This window comes from Eurosta solidaginis, chromosome 3, assembly GCF_040869045.1.
Source record: "Eurosta solidaginis isolate ZX-2024a chromosome 3, ASM4086904v1, whole genome shotgun sequence".
NCBI lineage: Eukaryota > Metazoa > Arthropoda > Insecta > Diptera > Tephritidae > Eurosta > Eurosta solidaginis.
The window spans coordinates 283,372,501-283,384,719 of NC_090321.1; the positions used below are offsets into that span (position 1 = coordinate 283,372,501).

The 12,219-nt window shown below is 37.7% G+C and overlaps 1 protein-coding gene across 1 annotated transcript; it reads right to left on the reverse strand.

The window, feature by feature from the left end:
* Window positions 1-8,824: 8,824 nt before the first annotated feature.
* Window positions 8,825-11,185, reverse strand: LOC137245694 (CDK5RAP3 protein homolog). Its single transcript, XM_067776768.1, has 4 exons — window positions 11,052-11,185; window positions 10,813-10,987; window positions 9,462-10,334; window positions 8,825-9,389 (listed from the first exon to the last, which is right to left on the reverse strand). The coding sequence occupies exons 1-4, from the start codon at window positions 11,058-11,060 to the stop codon at window positions 8,884-8,886; spliced, it is 1,563 nt and encodes a 520-aa protein (XP_067632869.1). The 5' UTR covers window positions 11,061-11,185; the 3' UTR covers window positions 8,825-8,883.
* Between the last annotated feature and the right edge of the window lie 1,034 nt (window positions 11,186-12,219).

The window sequence follows — 12,219 nt, forward strand, 5'->3', positions numbered from 1 at the left end:
CTTACCTGTAGACCCTACGTGCCTTCTAAATAAATGGCGACGCCAGCATTCCCATTTTAAATATTAATTTATTCATAATTCATTCCTATTAACGTATGTAAGCAACAAAAAAAATAAGATAATGCAGGTTTCTTAACCAGGGCTACAGCATTGTTGAACTACGAATAGCTAATTACACTATGAAAATGTAGGTGTGTAGTGCATAAGTGAGAGAAAAAAAAATGATCCAACAGATCACACTTTATTGGGCCGAAATCGAAACGAAATGTAATATGAATACTTAAGTCTGACTAAGCTTGTTCTGTTGGGGGTTCTTTTCTTTTCTCTTACTTTTGCTCGTAATATTTTAAATTATACAATTATTTACGTCTCCCCCCCTTTTTTTTTTATAATTGTTATAAACGCTATGTGTGAGAAAAATATGTAATTAAATTTACTTATGTACATACTACGTAAGAATTTGGTCGAGTACCCTTTTTCTGTTTTCCCTTCACAAAACATATTTTAGGGCTATAAATTTGGGATACAAATTCCGATAATTGGGGCTCTCTTACACAATTATTATGTTGTTGTAGTAGAACTTATTTTTGAGTTTAACAAAATATCAATTTGGTATAACGCATAGTATAATGACACTAACATGTAATATGTACCAAGAAAACTTGTTATAAAAGCAATAAAGATTAAATTTGTATAGCGCTATGTATTATATGCACGTATATTATTTGCTTCTGGTTGTTCGAACGATATTGCTAGCAATAGTGAGTCATATGTATAGATATATATATATATATATTGTATTTGAATGATATAAGAAAAGAAAGTTTAAATATTCTAGCCAATTCGTGCATAATTGTTTTTCTAACAACCCATGGTTGAGCTCCAAAAATGGATCGCTAAAACGTTTCACGTGATGAAGACGGCTTATTATGAATAAAATTTATAGAGCTAACTTCAATCATTTTAAAGCAACAAAATATATTATTAAAATGATATAAAAAATGCATGCCCTTTGTTGTAAAGCTAACAATTCGAGTATTCAATAATACAATTTGACGAAAAAAAATCGACCCTTGTTAAATTGTTTAACCGGGCTGTATAAAACTCTCTAGGTACTGCTTAGAAGTTTCTTTAACTACCCTGCAAAAACGCTCTCGTCATTGCACGTCATTTGACTAGCTATTATACAGTCATAGGTTATATTCCTAGTCACATTTGCATGGGCGTGGGTAAGTTTTATGACCAAATTTTTTTGTAGGGTAATTATTTTGAAGTTCACACATGGCTGGTACTTACATAGCCGCCAGAGTACGTACCATGGGCCTCTGCCGGCGTGGTTACTGGTGATGTTGTTGTTGCTGGTGAAGCCTTCGCCGTTGTTGGTTATGGCGCGCGGTCTTGGGCGCGCTGTGTTGGTACTGTTAGTGGTTGTTGCGCTCTGGTCCGAGGTAATCGAGTGAACCTGGTGGCGATAAAACTTCGTGCTGACCTTTACGATCTGTTGCATAACTGACTATTGGAGTAAGGCGGCGGTGGCATTTGGCATGCTGGCAAGCCCCTGCTAGCTCGTCGGGAGGGGTGCGTTTTTGCTCACTCGCCTTACCTACAGTTATACAAACAAAAAGAGGGGTTCATGCCTAAAATGTACGTTAAAGGAGGAAAGCAGAAAGAAAAAGCCTGTCCGTGTCAGGTGGAGTCATCCCTCCCCTTCTGCGTAAAACCTTGACGCAGCCTTGGGCGTTGCACTGACTCCGGAACTTTAGCAACGCCCCCTTAGCCTGACATTTGTCTGTACGTTACGGTCCCATGTCCCTAGTCTGTCTAGTCTGTCACAGTCGCCTCACACCCACGTCCCCTACATTGCGCTCGTGTAACACCCACACCAATTTAAAGTGTTTAGCCTCTCATTCTGAGATAGGCTCAACCCATTTAACTAATGAACACGATAGTTGGAATTTCTTCGTAAAACGTTATAAAACTCTTTATTAACTTGTTATACTAAAATAATGATCACAACAATTCAAAACTTCCCTGATATCGAATTTTCCTTAAGGCTAATGGTTTGAAACTAATTCTATCTAATTATATGTATAATGAAAAATATAAATGATGAAGGTGAGGTTGCTAAATTGAAGATAATAGAGAAAAGGAAGTGGAAGCTGGGTTGTAAAATTGCCGCGAGAAGCACGTTACGTAATTCAAAAAAATCAAGACATCGAAGGTCAGAACGATCAGTTTGTTTGCTGGCGGAATTGAGAATGAAAAACAAAAAAATGAAAAACCAATGGAAAATCAAAAGTAAAAAACTTTAAATCGAAAACTATTGAATAAAAATGAAAAAGGTTTTACGTAAAAAGGAAAATTGGACAGTGCACCAGACGCTTAAGTTGAAAATTTTCGAATAAAAATGCGAAACTTTAGCGTACAAAAATTAAATTTTAAAATTACTAAATGCTGATAATGCCGTAGTTATCGGACCGCCACTGTATCCCAATAACTCCTTAGCATCTGCTGGCTTCCAGCAGGTTTTTAGGTCATCGGGGGAACAGATAGTCCAATCAGTCCGTTCGGCTAGTTTTAGGGTAACCGAAACGTTTTCATTTTCTGGGGGGAAGGTAGTTTTTCAAGGAAAATCGACGAACTTTTCAATATGTCCGACACGGAGCAGGAGGGAGCAGCCGGTGGAGTAGTTGGCGGATCAGGACCCGGGGCTATCCCTAGACGCAAGGAGCCATCAAACATTTGTTGCGCCATCATTGCCATCATATGGCTCAGCTGGTTTATGTTGATGGCCGTTGAAGTTGGTCTGCCTTGATGCTGTTCCGCCACATCAGCACCCTGGTCCTTTGATGGCTCCTTGCGTCTAGGGATAGCCCCGGGTCCTGATCCGCCAACTACTCCACCGGCTGCTCCCTCCTGCTCCGTGTCGGACATATTGAAAAGTTCGTCGATTTTCCTTGAAAAACTACCTCCCCCCCCCCCCCCCCCCCAGAAAATGAAAACGTTTCGGTTACCCTAAAACTAGCCGGACGGACTGATTGGACTATCTGTTCCCCCGATGACATAAAAACCTGCGAAGCGCACCTGTTAATTAGCACTCGGAATGAGGTATGCCCGTATCGATTTGTGTAAAAATGGATCCGATGACCTCGTTCCGCAACGCCCTGGTGATACTTCGAGTCACTATTCGATCCGTGTTCAACCCCAGTCCACCAACAACTTCTTCCCGTGCGTCCCCCTCTTCCATACAAGGAACTTTCTCCACTATTACGAGGTCTGACTCGCCAAACGATGCAGGCACTGAAAGTGGGTATAAGGGTTAAGGGCCACAAGTAAAGGAAACAAGGTTTCCAGCTAGAAACCCAAAACAAATAAGCCAAAAAAATCGAAGGCTGGGCCAAGGGCAGGAAAAAAAAAATTATACAAAAATTTCAAAACGAATTCAAAACTGAAATGATTTATAACCAAAATGAAAAAAATATACTATAAAAAAAAATGTACAAGAGGGGAAGTAAATTATTATAGGTCACGGCACCGGAGATAGTAGTTGCAGTAGTTGTAAAAAAAATAGGGAAATTTTAGAAATTCAACAGAGAACAATCTTAAAACGTAGGTAATAATCGAAAAGGGATTGAAAAGTAATAAAAACAATATAATAGCAAACCTATTTGGAATCAAAAAATTCAACCAATCCAAATGTTCCTAAATAGTAAAGCAATTTAAACGAAAATTCAAAAAAGTAATAATATGATGAGTAAGAAAGAAAAAAAACTTCATATATGAATTTAAGCAAGAAAAAACTTTATATATATGAATTTTAAACCTAGCTTACGAACGGGTTAATCAAAAATTCAGAAATTTTAAATGTTGAAAACTTATGAGCTACTATGTCTAAAAACTAGTAAAAATAAAAAAAAAATATAAGTAACCGAAATTCAAAGAAGAATGATACTTAATGAAAAAGTGGGTAAAAAAACAAAAAAAATGCTTAAATACAAACCTAAGTTCGACTTAATTCTAAGCCTAAGCTAAAATCCAATACAAGGCGACAAAAAAAAAGATATATATATGTTATTAAACAAAAAAATTATAAAGGTCAAAACCCAGAACCATTCAAAAAAATTTAAGAAGAAAAACAAATTCCAAGTATCACCAAAAAAAGAAGGAATTATAAAGGAAAATTTAATAAGTAGAAAAAAAACAAACAAAATATTCTGAACTCAATGCAGCACGTGTTAAACTTCATCTGTTATGTAAGTTAATCTTAAATTCAAGGAACGTTGACCTCAGAATGTAGTTTAGAAAAAAAATAACAATTGGGAAAAAATTAAGAAAAAGATCAAATATACCCAATAAAAGTTAAATTTAGCAAAAAGGAATAAAAAGGATATATCTTTTCAACCAAAAAAAAAAAAAACACAGGAATATACATACGTGTGTTATTAAAATACACGTGGTGGTAGATACATATAGTTAATTACAATATATGTGTATACGCTTTTGTTTTCCAGGTATTTTTTTGTTGTTGCTTCAATTTTTGTTTATAGAAATAATTATAAATGTTATTGGTGTGTGTTGGTGTTGCACCTCGGCGAGGTCCTAGTGAATGTGAGTGAGTGGTCCGTTTGTCACTAGTCTAGGTCCTAGTCAACAAAGTCACCCTAATACGTCCGTGTATTCAGTATAGCACTACAAGCCTACACGCCCAGGCCTCAAGCTTGGTTGCCACACTGCTTCCAATCGCCTTCGTGTAGGCTGACTAAAAAACCTCACGTGCACGCAGTGCTGGACTACGTACACGGTAGCTTAAACAGTCGCCTACACGGAACAACATCTATTTGTCAATATACTAGCCTTACCGCAGAATACCACTTATGCAAGCGTTGCAGCTTTCAAAAGGAACCTCTACCGCAGGGCGAGTATCCCCCTTGTGTTTGTTGTAGTGGTTGAATTTCTAAAATTTCCCTATTTTTTTTTACAACTACTACAACTACTATCTCCGGTGCCGTGACCTATAATAGTTTCCTTCCCCTCTTGTACATTTTTTTATAGTATATTTTTTTCATTTTGGTTATAAATCATTTCATTTTTGAATTCGTTTTGAAATTTTTGTATAATTTTGTTTCTTTTTCCTGCCCTTGGACGAGCCTTCAATTTTTTTGGCTTATTTGTTTTGGGTTTCTAGCTGGAAACCTTGTTTCCTTTACTTGTGGCCCTTAACCCTTATACCCACTTTCAGTGCCTGCATCGTTTGGCGAGTCAGACCTCGTAATAGTGGAGAAAGTTCCTTGTATGGAAGAGGGGGACGCACGGGAAGAAGTTGTTGGTGGACTGGGGTTGAACACGGATCGAATAGTGACTCGAAGTATCACCAGGGCGTTGCGGAACGAGGTCATCGGATCCATTTTTACCCAAATCGATACGGGCATACCTCATTCCGAGTGCTTACCAACGGACCTAATTAACAGGTGCGCTTCGCAGGTTTTTATGTCATCGGGGGAACAGATAGTCCAATCAGTCCGTCCGGCTAGTTTTAGGGAAACCGAAACGTTTTCATTTTCTGGGGGGGAAGGTAGTTTTTCAAAGAAAATCGACGAACTTTTCAATATGTCCGACACGGAGCAGGAGGGAGCAGCCGGTAGAGTAGTTGGCGGATCAGGACCCGGGGCTATCCCTAGACGCAAGGAGCCATCAAAGGACCAGGGTGCTGATGTGGCGGAACAGCGTCAAGGCAGACCAACTTCAAAGGCCATCAACATAAACCAGCTGAACCATATGATGGCAATGATGGCGCAACAGATCTGGATGACTTGGTAATTTTGGCGTTCGTTGTATTACGCTGCAGCGTACTGCTAGCCCTGGAGGCAGAGGTGGTGTCGGACGCTTTTCCGAAGGTGGTGGTGTACGTCGTAAACGTATAGAAAGGAATTTATCTTCGGATACCAAGGGTTTCTCATCAACAATTTGTTTAGTGCCGTCCGTATCCGAATCGGAATCACTAGAACTTTATCACTAGGTGTGACTGTGAAACGCCGACCTACTACTTCAACTGGATATTCTTTACGTTGAGCTTGTGTCAACACAACACAACCGTTGTAAGGTTTACTACCACCTGTTTGTTCTTCTAGTAGTTGGGCTAAGGAATCGGCCTGCAATTCCTCGTTGCAGTCTTTTGGTTCTTCACAATACTCTCTTGAATATGTGCACAGCACGACGAGGGTGTTTTGCGATGAGTTGAATATAGTCGGGGATGTGCAGTTGATGTAAGCAATAGTGTTAATGAAACAGGAGCTGTGCTTGACGCCTTTGCCTCTTTGGTTTATAAAATATTCCGATTAACTGCGCAAAAGAAAAACCAACTCTTGCTTTTTCCCGGCCGGAAAACGTGCTATCTTTTTGCTTTTCTTTTTCTAAATTTTTCCACGTCTTCTTCGTTTTACTTGCGGCCGGAAACTCGTGGCAAAATTTTCTTTTCTTAGTTTCTAAAATTTTTCACGTCTTTTTTGTTTTACTTGCGGCCGGAAACGCATCGCCAATTTTTTCTCTAGTGATGGCCGGTCTGTTTTTTTTTTCTTGTTTTCCGATACTTGTTTATCGCAACTTTCGCCCCATCACCAGTCACTAGGTGTGTTCGCGCGAACGCGCTCCCAAGTCAACCGTAACCGTGGACCATAACAGCAGACCGTAACAAAGGGCAGTGTGATTCTTAAATTTTCAGAGAATATTAAAAGCTTATGAGAAACTCGTACAATTTTATTGATTGCAGCAACGAAAATGGAGATCCTTTCCTTGATTTTTATTGTGTGTAAATCAATTTGGGTCCTTCGACAGAGATGAGATTGCATATTTCCTCTGAAGAGTTCAAGCTGTTTATTAATTTGTGTGCGCTATGGATAGCAATCGCTTAGCAATTAATTCTATGAAGTTTTCGCTGATATAATTTGCAATTACATCCATTCATGTTTTTCGTGAAAGTAATTGTTCTAATCACGATTTACGTGTGTAAAAAAACGCGGCTATTATTAACATTGTGAATGATAACTAAGTCTCATATCTTCTGCATGGACGTCAAAATTCCAAAGTGATTGGATCACCTGATTTGTATTTGACTATCGCTGTTTCATTCTGTATCTCTTTCTATCACCCGCTGAAGATAGGCGCTGCCATATTGAACACGCTGTCAAAACGCTAAAAATTAGCCATATTGAACATCCTGTCAGGCATTTGACAGATAAGATATCACACTTAGTTATCATCATAGTGTACAAGTATAGCTACACTATGGTTATCATTCACAATGATTATTAAGTTTGTCACGAATCTCAAAATTTTAATTCTTTAATGGAAAAGAGGTAGACCAACCAAAGTAAACCGAATTAATCAGGTTTGATTTGCAAACTAGTTTGTCTGAACGCAAACTAGTCCCCCAATTTTTGAGATATCTTGATAAAATTAAGAGAGCGGGTATGTTATTAAGATGCCCGATTAGACATTTGCCGGAACCAGCTGACCACTATAGCATATGTCCCCCACACTACCGATTTTTCAGAGTTTTTTGTAATATCGTCCTCAATTTTAGACATACATATAAGCTCAAACTTCACCAGATACTTTCGTTTATGGCACATTGTTCAACGCAATAACACAAATGGGAATTTAATTCAATTCTAATTCTAATTCAAAGCTTGGGGGAATTAAATATATGACGGCGGCTGCCGTGGTGTGATAGTAGCGTGCTTTTTTCTAAGCGGGGTCGCCCCTCGGCAGTATTTGGCAAGCACTCCGAGAGTATTTCTGCCATGAAAAGCTCTCAGTGAAAACTCATCTGCCTTGCAGATGCCGTTCGAAGCTGGCATAAAACATGTAGGTCCCGTCCCGCTAATTTGCAGGGAAAATTAAAAGAAGCACGACGCAAATTGAAAAAGAAGCTCAGACTAAATCTCTTAGGTAAATCATGTCAAGTATTTATTTAAAAACAGCATGTCATGGCAGAAATATACTCGGAGTTTTTCCCAAATCACTTCCGAGGGGTGACCCCGATTAGAAAAACTTGTTTTCTGATTGAAAAAACATATGTATTTCCAAATTTCGTTGTTTTTTGCCCGGGAGTGAAAAGTGGATGTTTACAAATTCTCTATTTAAAGTATGCGAGATTTTTTTTTCTGTTTAAGCGCGGCTACCCCCATTCCAAAGTAAGCCGACTTCTCCACTAAGTTTCCTGCATAATCTCAGCAAGTGCGGATAAACCACTGGTAGGCACTGTAAGGAAAAACAATCAGTTTCCTTGGACTTCCATTGTATATGGGCGTTAACATACAACGAAAGATAAACATGTGGCCTTAACACTCAGTGGATTAGAGACGGTTTAAAATTTTCAAGTTATCCTCCATCGATTCTTAGAGCCAAATAGAAACCTGCATCTAATGCAAACAAAAAGGAACCAAATTGCTCCGCGCGCTACTGTAGTCTAGTATACCTAGACTCTAATATATATTCGTCTTAGTGTACACCTGCAGGTGTTTTACAAAATTTTGCCATGCAGGCAAAAACTATTTAAAAGATTTCATTGTAATCATAGAAACTAAACGCAGCACAGAGTATGCTAACTTTGTTAACAGGCGCAACATGATGTTACTGTATGGCCAGGTTGATATAGTATCTCCTTTTCTACCAAATTGCAACAAAAATATATTTTTGACAAAAACTTAGCAGGTTTACACTTTATATGTTTTTATCGGATGTTTTTCCCGAGCCGCTCTTGAAACTTTATATAAAATTATATTTCGGCGAAGCGTTTTTCTTCTACAAGAACAACAAAGTAAAGTTAATGTACTAAAAACATTTTATTTACCTATAACAAATCGAAACCACACAGGTATCATTTCAATTTACACCGCCCATCAAGTTTACCACACGATTTTTATAGCGTTTTGAAATATCATTTTCAATATGCAATTGAAGCTTCTTTGTTTGCAGCACTAATTCTGTTAGCACTGGATTTAAACCCATTCGCTGCTGCTTTAAATCTAAAGATCGTGTCCTTAGTGCTTCTTTTGTTTCTCGTATCTTTTCTACAGCCTTTGACATTCGTTTTAGCTTATTTGCTAGTAAATCAGCATATTTGGGCGAGTGTTTGAGTTGGAAGAGATGATGCGTTTGCTCATTACATACAACAGTTAAGATCATTTCTATATTCAACAACATTTTTTGTATACTTTCTGCATCGAAGGTTGATATGTTATCTAGCAGCGAGAACATAACATTACCAGATGAATCCAGCTGATTCAGCTCATATAAGCGCATGCGTAAAAATGCTTCAAGTTCGTAAATTTCATCCAAAAAACGATCGCGATAGGATGGTGAATCAAGTAAGGTTAAGGCTTGTTCTCCTAAATTTTATAACATACATAAGTGAGTAGTATTAGAAAATTTTAATTTATTTGACAGAAAACGATTAATACCTTTAGCAATGCCTCCGTCCATACCGGCACTCTCAACAACAATTCCGAATTCTTCGATAGGTATTTCAAAATTGATCTCCACTGCATTATTTGTTGGACTCTCGATGCCCCAATCAATATCTTCACCATTGTCCCCAGCAACATCTCCATCAACCGATGAAGCGTTATTTCCTTCTAAACTAAAATCGCCTAAATCTATCATTTCAGCTGAAACTGTAGATGAAGTACCACCATTATCATCAGCGCAGCCATAATCAATCACGTTGTCTTCTGCACCAACACTCGCTGACAAATTAGCTGGGCTAAAGTTTAGTTTCACTGGTGGTTCTTCGATGGCTAAGGGCGCTTCTTTGTGCACATACTGATAAACGGTAGTATTGCCAAACTCTATAAGGTGACGGAGTATGGGGAAACATAGCTTATTGCTTCCTTCAGAGCACAAATCAATAGCCTCTTGTAATTTGCCAATATCACGTATTGAATTTGCATACAATTCTGGTAAATTATTCAAAATTTGAACGAATTCTTCATTCAAATTTTCGCCTTTAACACCCAATTGCTGTAACAATAAAGCATGTTCGGCTAACAACTGTGCTTCCGATTTGCAAAGCTCTTGAATACGCTTAACACATTCATCGCTTTGTTGCTCTAATTTTGTCATTTGTTTTCGTACTCCAGGAACTTCATAATTAACATTACGTACATAAATTTGTGCGGCTTCGGCAAGATAGAGATTATCCCTTTCGTACAAGCGTACAATTTCTTGCCAATCTTTCATTCTTTTACTGCCATAAGTGCCAAAAACGCCTTTAGTGTCTTTTTCAGTTTGTTTAAGTATTTCAACAATATCCTTACAGTGGTAATAATTTATATCTATAAACATACAGCAATAACAAAAACATTAAAACCTTAACTACACATTCTAATTTTGGTAACGTTTTACAAGACGGTGCACCATCTAATTTTTATCAAAAATTATCAAAGGTGGTATCAAAAGACGCGTTTCGACCTCTGTTTTTTGAACCTGAAAGCGGAAATTAAGAAGACCTTTCTGCGTTGGCGATATTCGGCCGCGATTTAAAAAGATAAACCTGGATGGGTCCAACACCGGTTTGGGGACAAAAATCCCAGCAAACATTCGGAGTCTTAAAAAGTCAGAAAGGTGTTTTAAATTGGAGCGTTTATGCTCTTTATGAGCTCATTTTGGAGTCCGAAATGAACGCATTTTCCTTCCTTCTGACAGAAATAAAAATTTTAGTGTTCGCTATCGGATTTTAAAAACAGGGGTCGAAACGCGTCTTTTAGGTGGTGCACCGCCTTGTAAAACCTTACCCTAAATTTGACTACTTACTTGTGCCGGATAACAATTTGATTAACTGATCATTTGCTGGCATATCTTCAAGGGCATTTGAAATTTTCGCACGAATTTCCTTTATATTTCTCTGTATAGTTTTAGGTACAATTCTTCGGCTCACCAACCAATCTTGCAGCTTCAAAGTATGTATGTCAATAGGAATATCCGCTTCCTGTAATTAAAATATCGATTAAATATCAGGCAAATAAAGGGATAAATAAATTTAAGTTACGCACGTTCATCATTGCTACTTTAATTGGTCTAATTAGCAACCACAAAATTATTTATCTTGTCTACGTAAACAAAATTGTATATATGCTTGTTCTTGTTTTCCCCATTCTGAGTAGAGATGCAAAACTATCGATAGTTTTATTTTTAGAATAATGTCAATTTTTTTGGGGTCGATAGTGAGCCAAGGCGAATCTATACCAGGTGGTGGCAAAGCGAATTCAATCAATTTGCCGTACAGATGAATGTCAAGTCAAAAGAAAATTTTCATAGATTTCGATTAACTGGCCTTTTTGTTGTACAAGGCTTTGTATGGAAAATTATCAAGAAGAAGCAATCAGCTGAAGGGATAACCTGTAATGAATTCGCCTTGTAGTGAGCATTGTGAGCTCATACAAGTGAAAAAAACTCTTTCTATACCTGCATTGCCATACCTACATACCTGTCAAATAACAGCTGACAGAAAGCGTATTGATTTTAATTTCCAAAATCTAGTTAAACATTTTAAAATATATAAATAATGCTATACACCAGTCGCCTACTAAAATGTTTGAAAAACACTATCGAGCAAATGATTTAAGTAATCGAACAGCGATTCGACGGGTGAGTGAGGCCGTTTACTATTGTGAACGTTTTTTTCAAAAATTCACCTCTTTTATGAATTCACAATGGAGTTTTCCCGAAAACATTCCTCCTGTTCCCTTGAAACGTGATCCAGATACGGATAGTGATTTAACATGCAAATGCAACAACAACCCTACAAGAAACGCTAACAGTTTTACTAATACACTCACACTTGTAATTGACAATGCTGATCCTGCGATGACGTAAACATTGATACTCAAATTTATGTATGTTCCTTTGTTCGCTCACGCATGTCCGCATGTTCCCGACGACAGCCTATAATCATGAAAAAGGACTCAAACTGGGGAAGCTTCGGACACCTGGTACAGAACAAAAGAACATACAGCAGATACCATTATGCATGTGAGACAGATACATAATTCTCAACGGAATTTTATGTATGCGAGAACAGTTTATCCGATTTAATCATGTTGTCACTACTGACTGTCATATGACAATCAAATGATTATCACGGTTGTTTTGTTATTTTTTAAATTCCGCCATTTTCAGCCGAGGAAAACCATATAAAAAATAAGTTTAAAAAATGAAAAA

Coding starts and splice junctions, on each gene's coding strand:
- LOC137245694 (XM_067776768.1), bottom strand. Junction 10,335..10,812: donor CAAATTGTTATCCGGCACAA/GTAAGTAGTCAA, acceptor GTATGTTTATAG/ATATAAATTATTACCACTGT. Junction 9,390..9,461: donor GGACGGAGGCATTGCTAAAG/GTATTAATCGTT, acceptor TATAAAATTTAG/GAGAACAAGCCTTAACCTTA.